The sequence below is a fragment of the Stylophora pistillata genome, chromosome 4 (assembly GCF_964205215.1).
Source record: "Stylophora pistillata chromosome 4, jaStyPist1.2, whole genome shotgun sequence".
Lineage (NCBI taxonomy): Eukaryota > Metazoa > Cnidaria > Anthozoa > Scleractinia > Pocilloporidae > Stylophora > Stylophora pistillata.
The window spans coordinates 3,385,495-3,400,485 of record NC_142522.1 but is presented as its reverse complement, the minus strand read 5'-3'; the positions used below and the strand labels follow the sequence as shown (position 1 = coordinate 3,400,485).

General features: G+C 37.3%; 2 protein-coding genes across 3 annotated transcripts in view; both read left to right on the top strand.

The window, feature by feature from the left end:
• LOC148732052 (uncharacterized) overlaps window positions 1-12,089 on the top strand; it is a 26,824-nt gene extending 14,735 nt beyond the window's left edge. Inside the window, exons 3-5 of one of the 2 annotated variants that reach the window (XM_088755806.1) lie at window positions 5,343-5,500; window positions 6,434-6,512; window positions 11,987-12,089. In XM_088755806.1, coding sequence (XP_088611932.1) covers window positions 5,343-5,460 — 118 coding nt within the window. In that variant the 3' untranslated portion in view covers window positions 5,461-5,500; window positions 6,434-6,512; window positions 11,987-12,089. The remainder of the gene's footprint in view (window positions 1-5,342; window positions 5,501-6,433; window positions 6,513-11,986) is intronic. The other variant, XM_088755807.1, reaches the window with a different exon arrangement.
• Window positions 11,987-14,991, top strand: part of LOC111321700 (insulin gene enhancer protein ISL-1) — a 19,968-nt gene continuing 16,963 nt past the window's right edge. The window contains exon 1 of the mRNA XM_022924656.2: window positions 11,987-12,115. Within this exon, the coding sequence (XP_022780391.1) occupies window positions 12,070-12,115 (46 nt within the window). The 5' untranslated portion in view covers window positions 11,987-12,069. The remainder of the gene's footprint in view (window positions 12,116-14,991) is intronic.

Below are 14,991 nucleotides of genomic sequence, written 5' to 3'. Positions count from 1 at the left end.
AAGAACAAGCTGTGTTTTTCTACGTGTAAGATATTTTCACATTACCCAAATGTAATAAACTTTTAATGAACTATAGTACGTAAGAAAAAAACTCGCGGCTAATTTGTATGCCATTTGTAATTAATGACACAGAATCTTACATGTATGCTTATTTTTCCTTGATTCAGCTTTCGTCTGGTTTCTAGCAACTTCGTAAAATATTTTCAAAGCAGTGGTTGTGAGTTTTCTTTCTTTTTTACCTCTCTTCTCGCGTAGTAGTGCGTGAAGAAGAATGCTTAAACAAACTTTTCCTCTTTAGCAAAAGGCTAACCTGTTACTCAGCGCTGAGCCGGTGATAAAAATTAATCAATAAAAGCGCATTCCGCAAATCATTTCCGAGCGAAAAAAAACTGGTAAAACAGATCTTGTAAAATCATTGACGTGCAACGAAAAGTTGTTTAAGATTTGATTCCATTTTATGGACAGAGAGATACGTTAGGGGACGAGATAACCAAATATAACATTTGTTTTGATAAGAATGGGTTCAACATACTTGTAATTTCTTTTTTCTTAGTTTTTGCATGCGCTTTTAACTTAAGGGCTCGCAGTTTTTCATCGTCGTTAAATGCAAACATCTGGGGCACTATAGAGCTCCACAGAGTTGAGTACCATTTCTCGTCCTTAATGCAACCTAAAAGTCATGATGTATTTATTGGACGCCGAATAGAATCTATATCCTACAGGTTCTAGATTTACCCTGCTGTGTTGCCATAACATTCGTTGCGAATCAAACGACTGTTTTAAAGTATCTTGCCGCGCTAGTTAAGGCTCGCTGAGGTTTTTGGAATGCGCAACTGACAAACTTAAAACGCAGCTGCTCCGAATTAAAAAGAAGTGAAATACAATCTTTTCGCTCCTGGCGAGCGAGAATATTTGTGTTCTGTTTGTAAAGAGCAGTCTGTTTTTTCTTTATTCTTCGTGGATAAAATGCTATTTTGTTTGCGGAAACAAAGGAGAAAATCGCTTTATTCAGGGAGTTCTGCTCTCGAGACTTAAAAAGAATGGCGACACCAGTATAAATCTTTTATTTACTTTTCTTTTTCATTCAAGGTTAGGACTCGAGTTTTATGATTCTGTTACTTTTCTTTATTCGATGCAAAAGCTTGTCTTTCTACCCCATCTTAATTTCTCTATCTCTATTGAATTACAAACACTCCTTAAGTCTTGCTTTAATTTTATTCTCTTGATCGCTTAAGTTATTCAGCTCTGTTTCTTATCAGGAAAAAGAAAATTAAAGCGGCAAGAAATTGTCCACTTGAGTGGATGCTGTGTCCTCTATCGCTAGATATGACAGAGGGCATTTCCTACTAAAAGGGTATTTAACGGCCCGCCAACCAGAAGTGGCTGTCACTTATTGCACTGCTTTTTGAAGTTATTTACCCACTGAAAAACATTAAAGGTCGGCACGTTTGAAACTTCACATCTGCGGATCACAACTGTGCTGTTGCCTGGCGTGTGTTTGTTCTAGATACTCAAACAATTTCATTTCAAAATAAACAAAGCTTTCTGCTTTTCCTGGAGTAACTGTTTTTCGCTAGGTCTAGTGTATTGAAAAGCGGGAACTTTCCTTCCTGTGGTCTTAATTGCAGAGGGCGTTCAACCTGCGCGCTTATTTACTGACAGTTTACTCCGCGCGTATTGGCGCGTCAGGACGTGTGCGCTCAACCAATCCACGCCAATCTTTGACATTCGCCCTTCAGTGGGCTTCCGAATCCATTTAAAAGTCCCTAAGTTGAGTAGCTGGTGACCACTCAAAAAACATCCCTATCGGATTTGTTTTGTTTTTGTACATGTACCAGCCATTTAACGGCAATTCCGTTGTCTGAGCAGCTTTTAAGAGTTTTTCTCACCGTCGTCCGATTAACTGCGGTCAATAAGCCATTTATCGCACCATCACTGTCATCAAGATTGGTTTCCAAACTGAAATTTTATAGCAGAACACCTCGTTCGATCAACTGGAAAAACATTAAGTATCAAGTAAGTGCAAAAGCTTAATTATGAGTGGTACTTCATCCAAAGAATTTTAATGTCCTCATAATGAAAAATGGCTCAACCTACCAACTTTTAGTACTTTAGTTAAGTTACCTTAGAATCTGCATGTAGGTGTGGAAAACATTTTAAACTCTGAACTATACGTATCAAAACATTTTCAGCTTAACCCACGCAATTTTTTCTTCGTGCATTGATTTTTTTCAAAAGTTTCAAGGTTTCTTTATAATTTCCAAGAATTGAGGACAACGATGGATGACCAGTGCGATTTCTTTAAGCTTCGTTCTTTCTTCGAGTCCTTGCATCTCAAAGTTTCTATCTGAGGCCGAGCCAAACATGCAATTACATATCTTTAAAAAAGAAAACGCTTCTGTTCAGTTGTCTGGATTAAAACAATCCTTTGCGAAGCTCTACCTACTTGTATTTGTCAATGAATGTCCTTCGTCTTCCCAAAACGTACTTGAAGGTTTTGTGGTGTCCATTCGTGGCAGTTCGAAGAAATAGCAAGTAGTTAGAATAACTAGTAATTCTGTCAGGAGGTTTTACACCGCGCTTTCGACTCGAGGTCATATATTATCTCTAAAGCTTGCTTTAGTGTAATTAACTCCGGATTAAGCACCAGAAGCGCTTCGGTGAGTTCATTTTCAACTTGGAAATCGTTCTTTGCGATTAAAGGAGTTGTGTTTTAGTGTTCTTTGCCTTTTTGTGTTGTCTGAGACTCTGGAACTAATTTGTCCTCCTTCCAAGTGACCTAAAAACTTTTTCCTTTGTCCTTAAGACCCTGGAGAATTTCCCTCGCACGAGCCACGACTGTTATGAGGACCCCTGCAAGTTTTGCTGCATCGATACCGAAAGAGTTTGTTCTGATACGTTGAGAGTTTTAAGATTGTTGTTTACTTGATTGTTTAATTTGATTTTATTCTTTCTCGCTTGAGTTTCGGAAGGAAGCATTTCCTGTATCTTTCGAAAAGCCTCGATATTGAAACACTAAAAAAATACAGTATGCCCTTTGAAAAAATGTACTCGTCATATCATTCCGTCAAGCTGGCCTCAAATATATTCCGTCCTTCACTTGAAGCAAGATCAATGCTGTGATCACATATCTTAGAAGTAATGGATTCGTTATTGAAATGACCTATATTCTCAGGGTTAATCGTAATATACTGAACTTTGTGGTTGAATATCTGTTAGGTTAAGAACTATCGTCTAAGACCTGCTGCAATCTTCTTGGCATGAGCAGATCTTGTTTCAAATTGTAAGCTAAAGATATAGTCTTAAAGATTTTCTTCGCATTTCTCACTGCGCGATTCATGTTTATTCGCAGAAGGTAAACGCAAGGTCATTTTTAGGCCGTTCGTTAGCGAAAGATATGATCGTAACCATACGAAAACGTTGTGATATCTTGCAGCAAAATAAGCATTCTCGATTTGTAGACCTCGCCTGTGAGGCAAGGCGATCAAATACAAGGGAAAAGCGAAGGCAAGGCAACTTCCGGTTTGTTTTCGCGGGTTGCCTCATTGAAGAGGTTATTTTAGCCTCTACAAAAAGAGGCTAAAAAAAACTTTTCCAGATTCGCGTTAATAATTCAAAATTTAATGTATTTCTTTTACTATCCGAGAATGCCACTAAAAGAAATGTTGGATAGTCACTAAAAAAAAATTATTCCTGAATCATAAATATGGTGTTCAATTTGAATTAGTGGTTCCTTTCAGTAATAACTCGCGTTCTCTGCCAGTAATTTGAATTTAAATTTTAGCTAAGTATGTTACGCTGGTTACTGGGCTACAAGCTACCGTGACCTTTTGCATCTGTTTATTCGGGCAAAGCTATCTGAAATCGGACTGGAATATCCTAAAATGACATTTGACTGAACAATAAAACATTTAGGGGAATTCGACACCGGAAAGTCGATGAAGAGATCTTCATACTTTTGGATGAAATGAAGATATTGTATAGACCAGACCGTCACGATAAGATCCGCTACGTTGATTGCTCGAGCAAAATAAGATATTGGTTACGAAACAAGACTTCCCCTTTGAGATTTCAAAACAAACCGAGTTCAACTTATTGATATAAGTCTGGACCAGTCAATATGATTTCACAGAACTGAGTGTTATTTGTAGCAAAAATCTCTTCTACCACGCTTACCGGATCTTGGGTGCATCTCAAACGAACGATCTTCTAACTCTACTGTCGACAGTTTCCACTACCATATAAAAAAACAACGAAAAAATTTATTTACCTTAGCAATCAAAATACATATTTTACGATCCCTACCCGAAAAATAGCGAAGCTTATCGAAGCAGAAGGGAAAATACATAATGTTTTATTTCAGAAAGAGTGGAAAAAAGTATCGCAGTTTGTTAAGAGTTAATGTGCGTCAAGAAATGAATTTAGAATGCATGGTTTAACTGTCCAATGAGATATCTGTGAAATGAATTCGAATGCATGGTTGAACTGTCCAACGAATTCTCTGTGGCTCAGGTATAATGCTTCGGTACCCAAAATCTGAGGGTCTAAGATCTGAATCCTAGTGGTGCACCCTTATCATTTTGTTGGACTGGTGACATCTTTTCGTAACTTGGTCCCACTTCTTCCTCGAGTTATTAGTAGAATAAATTGAACCCCAACCATTCGATTCCTTTGAGTGAAGCTCAACGTTCCTCTTGACACGACCGTTTATTTGCCTTATAAGGTCAGCCACGTGGTATTCATTCATGTCCTACACTTTACATGACCTGTTCCTACAGCGTAACTGTCAAAACTTGGCAGTCCTATATTTAGCACCTGCTTCGAGCAATACCTACCTTTTGCACGTAAAATAAACCTAAGCAAATTAAATTTCTTCTTTGGAGCCCCCCTTTGAAGGTGAGTAATATCGAAAGGAATCTTTTTAAATAATTTTTTTTCCAGTTTAGAAATCTCTCAGTTATAGTTGCAATGTAGTTATTCCTTATTCATACATACTTGAACCACACTTCGGGTACTGATAACAACTGCTGTAGAACTTAAGTTCGTATCTCAGTTAAGTCTGTGTTTTTTTTTTTTTTTAATTTTATTTTTTTATTTCTAGACTTAAGCAAGGTTTGATCTTCTTTCATTTTATCGTTTTGAATTTGATGTGTTTTACAAATTTGGTACAGTCAAAAGTCAGTTTCAGTTGTTATTATTTTCATTTTTTTGTCCCAAGAATCTATCTTCCGACATTGAAATTGAATAGGTTGTCTATTTTTCCAGGGTCATATAACACGGTCTAGACGTATCAATAGAAAAAATATTCAAATTTATCACATTTCTCTAAATTTCCCCTGCAGTCCACAAACTATATCGGATGAGTTTTGGTCAGCAAACGTTCAGTTTTGTCAAGGTTTCATCGATGATTCCCCCAAGTTAAGGTTCTCAGTTGGCGTGGTTAACCTCCAGTTTTCTTAGCGCTAAACTCTCTCTCCTTTCCAAACGCCGGAAAAACCAAGTTAGTGTCAATTTTTAAAACTAAGTACAAATATTATCTCATTGCCACTCTACACATAAAAAAATTATACTCCATTATCATTACAAAAAAGTTCTAAAATTGCAGCCATGATTAGGCTCCGGTAATAGAGGCACTGAATACTAGATAAAGCTAATGGCAGACTCAGAGTTATTTTCTGAGTAAGCGGTCCAAAAACATTCTCAGTAATACTTAAAGATGACTCGAAACTATGAAATTCTGATTAGTGAATGATGTTTGAAGATTATTTGATTCTCCTTTTTTAACCCGGCTGTTTTGCTTTAACTACTACTTTCGTGAACGAGGTATTACGCAATGACGCATTAAAGGGTATCACTGGGTTAGAATGGAAAGTGCTCTTTTATTAAACATTAATTTTTCTCTGAGGTTTCTCTCTTACTCAGATATGCTTCAATGTTCGACGTACTTAACGCTGTCTACTCTCTGTCCGAATTTAAAACACTCGTTTTCCTTTGATTTTTATAATTTTTATGAGATGCAGTTGCTGTAGCTGACTTAGTCAGTTCAGCAAACTAAGATTTAAGGGGGTTCAGTATGGCATGATTTACATGCACCTTTTATACGTATTTACCCCAGTCCCTTCATGGACTATTGACAAAAGTTAGAATTTTAGAGACTAGAATTGAAACAGCTCTACAGTACCTTTCAGAGTCATTTACGTTGCTTGAAAAGAAAGTTTGTATTGAAACTGAAGTTTTTTACCGTCTATCAGTCGTTAGAACTTCTTACTTCAATTTGCTACAAGCTCGTTTTGAAGTTTTTATAGTGCCAATGTAAACGGTCCCCTTTTTTTTTCTGACAAAGTTCATTTTTGATTAAGTAAGCATGCAGTTTACATAGCATGATTTGCATGTTTCGGGTTAAACCGTTCCTATTATTTCGCTCACTCCACAGGTTGAACCTACTTGAACCTCACTTCATCTCAAAAAATTGAACGTGCACAGACTCCATTGGATCGAAAAGTAATTTAGAGGTAACTTCCCTCTCTCATATTATTTTGATGTGTTCACCTGAGTGAACTGTTGTTTAAGATGCATTTTAATTTGGACTTGAGCTGTTTGGCCAGAATTCTTTGCAAGTTTTTGTCGCAGTATTTCTTTTAGTTTTGTAAGGTTTTTCTTGTGATTTACCAGATAGATTCTTACCAAAGTATTACAGGGATATGATCTAGGTACACACCGACAACCTCCTAAGTACTTCATGCACAAATTTTCAACATAAAATTTCGAAATTGTCTCTCAAGTTCTAACGGTAGTTTGAAGTAGAGAGAAAGGGTTGAAACGTGCTTCAAAATACCTGCTTCTATTACCATGCTTGCACACTGACAAGCGACTTCTTTCCAATTCCTTTTATTTAAAAGTTCTCAATTTTCAATGGACTTTTCGAAAGTCGAGAGAAAGGATTGGCTTCGTTGGGGACTCTGACTACCGTGGTAGAATTTGCTTGAAAGTTTTCGCACGCTTTCTCTTTTGTGATGGCACAAAAAACTTAATCCTTTGTGTTTCAAGACTTGAAATTTGGGAATTGATCAAAAAAAAAAAGGCAAACCAAGCACATATTTATAATCTTAGAAATTGGATATCATTTATTATTCCATTTAGAGAAGCGTGCTATGACTGCGCCATTTCTCTCCTCTTTGGGGTTAACTTTTGGGGACCACAATATTTTCTTTTTATCTTAAGAAAGAGGATATTCATTTTCTGGTGGTCCTAATCTTTTACAGTGTGTCATGGGGTGGCCGTCTTGTTTGTTCGTTGTGTCCCATCACACTGTTTGCCAATGTTGATCAACCAGCTGGAAAATTATCGGTGACAACTCGTCCTAAAGTTGACAGTATTCATTATAACTTCACTCTTCCAGCGTTAGCTGAAAACAAAGCGAAATTACCGGAAAATATACCAATCGTTTCTCGCTAACTGATTTACGCTGATCATTTCACAATTTTCCACTGGTCCGCCACAAACTGAGTCGTGTTTTTTATGCTTTTTGAAAAGACGTGACTCGCGAGCTCTCAGTTAAGTGTTGGGAAGGCAAATGATTTGTTTGACGTTGATCACAAATACAATCTGAAGTTCATTGTCAAACATTTCATTCCATTCTAACATTTAAAATTTGATCAGCTTTTCAATTTTAATTGAAGACCTATTCAACCTTCCATTATCAGAAAAGGAATTTTGTTTGTTTACCTCTTTTATTTTCATCTAGCTCGTGTATAAATAGATCTCATGTGTACAGCAGCTTGAGAGTTTGAACAATAAATAATATTACTACGAATAATAATATTCCAAAATATATATTTTCTAACTGCAATTCCTTACTCTTGGAAAGGAAGAATCAGTCGAATAGTTGCGAAAATTTTGCTGTTCTCTTGAAGTTGTAAACTTTAAATTTCCTCTCTCACCATGATCTCTCAAGGCTTCAAGAAATGGCTTCGTAATGTTTTTGTTTTTTTTAAAGGTTCACTTGCATTAGCACTGCGAGTTTAGACTCCGTTCGCTTGGGTGTGTTTTGCGTCGGTCGGCCTTCACACAATCACCACGACATCAATGCAGTGCGAAAGCGATATGCGACTCGGTTTGAGATAAGATCTTGCTGGTGGTTATCAAACAAAAATAATTTCGTTTGCCAGTAGAATCGTAAGCGTCATTCAAACGACGGTCACCTTTACCAGTTTTTCCTTAATTCAACTTATGATATTCAATTTTAAAAATTTTGCATAAAGGTTCTGTTTTCCTTTAATTTGCAATTCCACCTTCTCCCCTCCGCAGCTGATAAATACACCGTATCTTATGAGATCCGCACCATTTCTTTTACGCATTTTTTTTCTTTTACTAATTTTTTTTTGCGCTATGCTAAGCTCGTCTCTCTCGAAGCGAAAAATATTTCCTGCAATTTCGATATAAAAGCGTGAGAAATGTGGAACGGCGGAACTCCAAATTAATTTTTACCGACTATCGCGTTTCAGCGCTTGAAACAACACCATCCAAGTTTCTGCTACAGTTGGCAGATGTCCTTAGATTTTCGCAACATTTTAAAACAGATCTATTACTAGCTGTTGCATCAAGCCTGTTCTCCATCTCCCTCATCAAAATTTAATGACATTTGTTATCTGCTCAGAGGCTTGAAGCCAACTTTTTTGAAAAGCAAAGTAATTTTTGCCGTGAGAAGGTAGAGAGAAAGCGTTTTTCCTTCCCGTTTGCTTTCAGACTATGAATAATTCATTCTTTTTCGGTCGTTCGATCAGTCCTTTAAAGGTGAAAAAACTACATTTCAAGGTTATTGAGCTCCTAAGTGGATCGTAAATACTGAAAGCTCAGTAAAGTTAACGACTTGAATGCATTTAACTTAAAAGAGTTCTATTTTCCATTCAACTAACCTCTGCCCTTTGTTGCAACTCCACTACATTTATTTATGATTTACAGTTTACCAATTCAATAGAAAAACTTTCACGAGGACCGGCAAACTCCTTTTTGAACGAAATATTATTCTTATTTAGCGATTAAGATTTTCTTTTGGTTGGCTTTCTTCAGTTCCGCGTTGATAACAATTAAGTAAAACTCCTTTCACCCCGCCAAGTTAAACATTCTTTCTAATCGCTTGCACAGTTGAAGTCCTTTACCACATGCGGTGTTTATTTATTAAATTCTGGGGTAAACATCGGCTTACGAGTAGCGTGAGTGTCTGGGGTTCTAGGACGCGGCGAACGCGGTGGTCTAATTCCAGGCGAGTGTTTTTGACTTTCTTAGTTCAAACCACAAGGTATAAACACGAGGAGCGCTATTTACCGGTAATAAAACATTGTCATCACATGGCAAAAACCGGTTGCTTCTTTCCGTTTCACCAATGGACTAATATCGATGCCTTAGAGACTTTTTGGTTGCCCTCGGGGGATCATAACGATTCTGATGTCCTTAGACACAAGCACAATCGTATTTTCCAGTGATTTCTCCTATGAGAAATATCATCAGCACAAGCCAATATATAGCAAACAGATTAAAGAGCCGGTTTATTTGGCGTGTGCGCGCGTTATGATTCAACCAAGGTGAAATTTGAGCTCTTTCTTTCGCGAGCAATAACAGGTGGTAATTCAGACGGAATAGCCACAGTAGTTCTCTATCACCTTTTTTTATTCTTTAATGTATATGAGACCAAGGAATCGCTTCTTGTAGGCGGAGAAAAACAACTGGTGGCGATGTCCGATCTGAACGAATATAATGTCATTCTTTGCATAGACCGACTTTAAAACAAAAAACCTTTGGTTGCCATTCACGCGGTTTTTCGTGAATGCTACGGACAGTTTACTTTTCCCGCTTACCTCTTAGCGTGAAATTTTTCGGTGGTGTTCTAATTATCCAACTTCGAAATTCGGCAAATAGATATTCAACTTTTCGAGTTAACGAGAGTTCAGTGGTGTTTGCGTGAATACGTCCTTGAGGTTCAAGTCTGATCAGAATACGTCTGAAGTGGAGATCCCCTAAATCCGTGTACCAAGCCATCAATTGATAGAGACCAAACTGTAAGTATTTTTTTTTTTAAACATTGAAATCACACTTAGGGGTTGGAAGATATTATATTTGTGTTTACCTTTTCGGGATAACTGTGAATTGTGTTTAAATCAGCACTAGCGGTGTGACATCTTTTGTGTCAAAAACACCCTTCCGCTAATTTGCATGTGTTTGGTGAAAGGCCGTCATGTTTATAGATTGAATATAACACAAACAAGATATTACGAGGTGTGAAGCATGTAGATCGGGTTTGGCCATAAAAGAAACTGGCATAGTCAGAGTTCCATTTTTTTCAAAGAGTATTTTCCATGTTTCCAGCCTTTTAATTTAAGCGTTTACTTTTCTATTGTGTGCGAAGTTTAAAAACGGGCGCTGCCATTTCGCTTGGATTAACGCAAGTTTGGAGATCTGTAGAAATCGGTTTTTCATCTTTGTACCCGGCTTGGGTGGTAATTAATCCTTTCAAAAAATCAAAGCGAGTTCTTTGTTTGTCGTTCGATTTCTTGCCAGTGACAACCAATATTTCTGTGAAAGGTATATTGATCGAGGGAAACAGTGCAGTACACTAGAAACCTTTCAACATTGAAAATTTAAAATCAATTTTCACTTTTGTGAGTTCAAACCTTTTCGGCTCTTTAAATGTTTTTTAGCAGTTATGCTTTTTCGTCGCCTGTAACTCTTCCAGTCCCTCGTCTCGAAACAAGTGAAAATATCGACTAGGAAAAAGCGACTTCATCAAATGCAAATAGATTAAGGGATGAAAGCTATTATTAGGCAAATGCGAGAGAAGATTATCCAAAAATATATACATGTCCATTATCAACTTAGTGTAATGAATTCGTGAATTGCGGCGTACCTCGTCCAACTCTAGATTTGAGTGCGAACCAATAGGGGACGCGTGGAGAGAAACAGCTTTCTTTCTTGCAAGGATTTTGTAAATCTCGCTTGCGCCATTAATTTCGGTTCCATTTGTCGCCCTCGTGTTAATTTGTAATTTACTTCATTTTGTTCGATGTATTTGTGATTTTGTTGTATTTTTGTAGAGTCTAACAACAAAGCCATATTTAATTTCTCTGTTAGTCAAATTACATTGTGTCATCGTTGCTTTTCATTTGGAGAAAGCTTCTTGTTTCGAGAAAACACGCCTCGACCATACTTAGATTTGGATAGTACGCTCTTTTGAAATCAAACGTTGTCACTTTGGTAGGTAAGGGTGACTTTCGGAGAAATGGAACTTCCTATCTGCTCCCGACACCATAACTCACTTCTGAATGTAATGTTATGATCTTTCTTAACCTAAAACTATGACAGAGATGTTTCTGTGTCATAAAGGCGCAGCTATCTTCAGCCAACCTTTCGAGTGAGCGATTTTAAATCCTTTATGCCAGTTTGACAGATGTTTTTATGTTCTAACCCAACATCTGCATGCCTAAAGGCAGATATTGATAAAACAAGAAAAAAACTCAAATCACATTTGTGACGTTCACATTAAATTGTTTCATGACAATAAGTTGCTAATGTATAACTGGGAAATCAGTCTTTCTGGGCTTAATTTTCTGCGGAATACTAATAGGCTTGCTTCTCTGCAATCGTCTTGCAAAGTGTGTGAGTTCTCATCCAGTTTACCTGTATTGTGCTTTTCATTTGTTCTCGAGATATATATGGCTGTTTTTCTGTTGTATACAAAACAACACACTGTACTAGGTAGATCAAAGGGAAATTACGATTCAAAATAATTAAGTTTTCAGACAAACATTTCTAAGTTTTCTCGATATTTATTCGAAGTCCCTCCCTGTCAATAGCCTTCATTCAAACTACGCTTAAAGATAAGCACGTATGTTTTAAACTGGCTTCGGTTAGGCCTGTTCGCTCGAAATGTTAACTTTGTAATATTATGTTGTTTAGAATTTAATAACATCTTCTTCTTTTCTCTCCCAGTTAGCTCACACAGCGGGCGGTCCTTGGTTCAGTAAAAACCCCAGAGTTCTGTTTTAACTTCATTGATTCAAAATTTCGACGTGTTACATGAAGGGTCAGTTTGCATTTGACATGGAGACCATCACTACTAAAGGTACCATTGCGGTTTTATTTGTGTACACATGCATGGTTTGAGTCTGTTTCTGTGATGTTCAGTTGCTTGTTTTGTCGAGATATCGAAATATCAGGACCTCCTGCTTTGCAGAGTAACTCTTTTTGCTAGAGTCTTTGGTCAGCAAACTTAAACAATTTTGGCCACGTTACAAACTTCTACCTCACTTTGTGGCAACCTCACACAGTTGACAAAGCTCGAGTGAGGGACGTGCGAAGCACTGATTGAGAATTTGTCAACTTTTACGACGAATTAAGGTGTTTGAACTAACAGTAGTTACTGAATATGAAAGATACTGACCCATGGCGGTTCCCTGACTTTGCAAGTTACTCAAACTTCATTAATCAGAAAGTCGCCGATTTCAGTGGTAGAGTGGTTTATCTAAACCTAACTTTTAGCCTTTAAAAACTAATCCTACTCAAGTGGGGGGAATTTATTGCGCCCTAACTGCTACAGTTCGGCTTCATTTTTACTTCAGATTTTGTTTCTAGTAGATAGAGACGATTTTTTAATCTGACAATTTAGCGGCTTTCCTGGATGCACATCAACTGATTCTTTGGACATAATTATTTGCAAACTCTTTTTACCCTCTTAACTACGTTTGACGCTTATGCTTATGAGATCAAAAGACTCGCTTTTTGGATCTTTACTGATTGTTGAGATCTCTTCTTAAAAGTCCGCAATCGCACATATTTTCATCTTCTTCGCTGAAAACGACTTTCGAATCAAACGGAACTCTGAATGAATTGTGTTTCATTTGTTTCTCGATCAAGATGCGGCGAGATACTCGTTATGAGTTTGGTTTTAATCTACTTCATGCAAATGAAAGCTTCCCTTCCTTTTTCCGCCTTAATTCTTAGCTCTGTTGTCCGGTTGTAATTTAGAAACGATGCAGATAGATATTGGTTTATTTCCCTCCATTTATCTTTGCCTTGTTGTCAAGAAGTTTAAGTTTGCAGTTTTGGTAGGTCTGTTGTCTGTTCCATGGGCTTTATATGATACACCACGCACAGCGGGCTGACATGACGAGATTTGGCAAGAACTGGGAAAGCCTGATGGTTTGGAGCCGGTAAAAAAAGCAAACGCTTGAGTATATATCTCTGATTTCTGATGGAAAGATTGCTTGCACGCCGTTCTTTGTAACCCCCTAGTTACTACACCACTGAAAACACCATTAATTTATGGAACGGAGATTTATGTCGGTCTGACTTTTCTGTCTTAAAAAGAAAGAAATCACAAAGCGTAGGCTACTCTTTTCAAACTGGAACTTAATGAGAAACTCTGCGGTTAGGGAATTACATAGTTTTCTTGCCATAGTTGTTTTTTGGAAAACAGATGGCGAGTTTGAATTTCACTTCAATCGCAGCACATGGCCAAGACACTGCTTTAGCCAGGGAGTCTTGTGAATGTTTTTGCTTTAGCTTGACCAATTTGTGGTTTGTAACAAGAGAGTGTAGTTAATGTACTGTACAACTTATGGCTAATGAATTTTTAATGCACCATTTTTTGGCCTTACTTACTTTCCAGCTGATTTAATCCGCCCATTGTCAAAGACGACTATTTTCTAGAAGAATACAGGATACTTTCGAGAAGTGAATTTTGGTTTTCTTTTTGCGCCTTTTTATAATCAAAACCAGTAGCATTTTCGAATCGACAACGCAGAAGCATACATGTCAACAAACGTCGCTGTAAATGGAAAATTGAAAAGGCATCACGCTCGTGCCACGAGTAATTGCTCCAGGCACACTTTCTAGTTTCTTTACACGGAATAACAATGACTTCAGTAAGACTGATAATGGCTGTTTTTAATAAACCCATCCCTCAGTATCCTGACGTTATTTGAAATGATATTTGTTATGAAGTATTCAGGAAATTACATTAATTGAAACTGAAAAATACCAAACTAGGGTGGTATATTTTCTTCCTGGGTTCCGCTAAGTGAACGTGTCCAATTTAATTTGCCCTTCACATTTGGCAGAAAGTCACGTTTGCGGAATTCAATATTGATTCAGAGGTGTACTTTCGAAGCCCAGAAGTAATATGTCATCCCGCCTTTCAGGTCCTTAGCTACAAATGCAAATTCACGTGAATTTGAAATCGCATATTTTTTTATTTTAAAGTAACTGACTCTTCTCCGACGGGAGTCAGATTATGCTGAACATTTTAATTTTTTTCCTGCTTCAGTTTTACTTATTATTTGCTACTATAGTATTGTCGTTCATTATATTGCGCTGCTTCCTAGTTCCAAACTTACTTCCGATCTTAGCGCACACTATTAACAATTTGTTTTCTAAAAATTATACGTGATGCGTGGGGTAAAGCTGTTGTCTATTCACTTACCCCGCAGTAGGCCGGGTATCATCGATTCTTTACAAAAAGTATCTGTCTCTCCATTAAAAGCACGCAATTCTCCGTTTCTGCAGAAGAGCTTGTAACAATTTGGAACTTTCTATATGACGTGCAAGGATGTAGATCTGAGTGCTTTTCAAGCGCGGGATTTTGAAGAGCTTTAATAAAAGCTCGAGTCTAAACATTCTAAATTTTGTTGATACTGTTTTACTTCTTTGTAGAGGAAGTAACCCCTAGTTCGGTTTTCTCACAACTCGACCGACTTTTTCGGGCATGATGGTCAATTTGGCAAAACACTTCTGACTTTAGAAACATCTTTTTGCCGCGACAAGAAGCTCTGCTAAGTGTAAAACTTCTCTCCTTTCTGTTTGCCCACAATTTTCTTGGAATAATGACGCCGTCTAGATATTGAACAGAGCAAAAAAAAGATTGAAATAAAAAGTAAGTTCATTTAACCTATAATTGGGATATTCACTTGCCCAGCGCTGTTACTCTTTTCCCTTTCATTT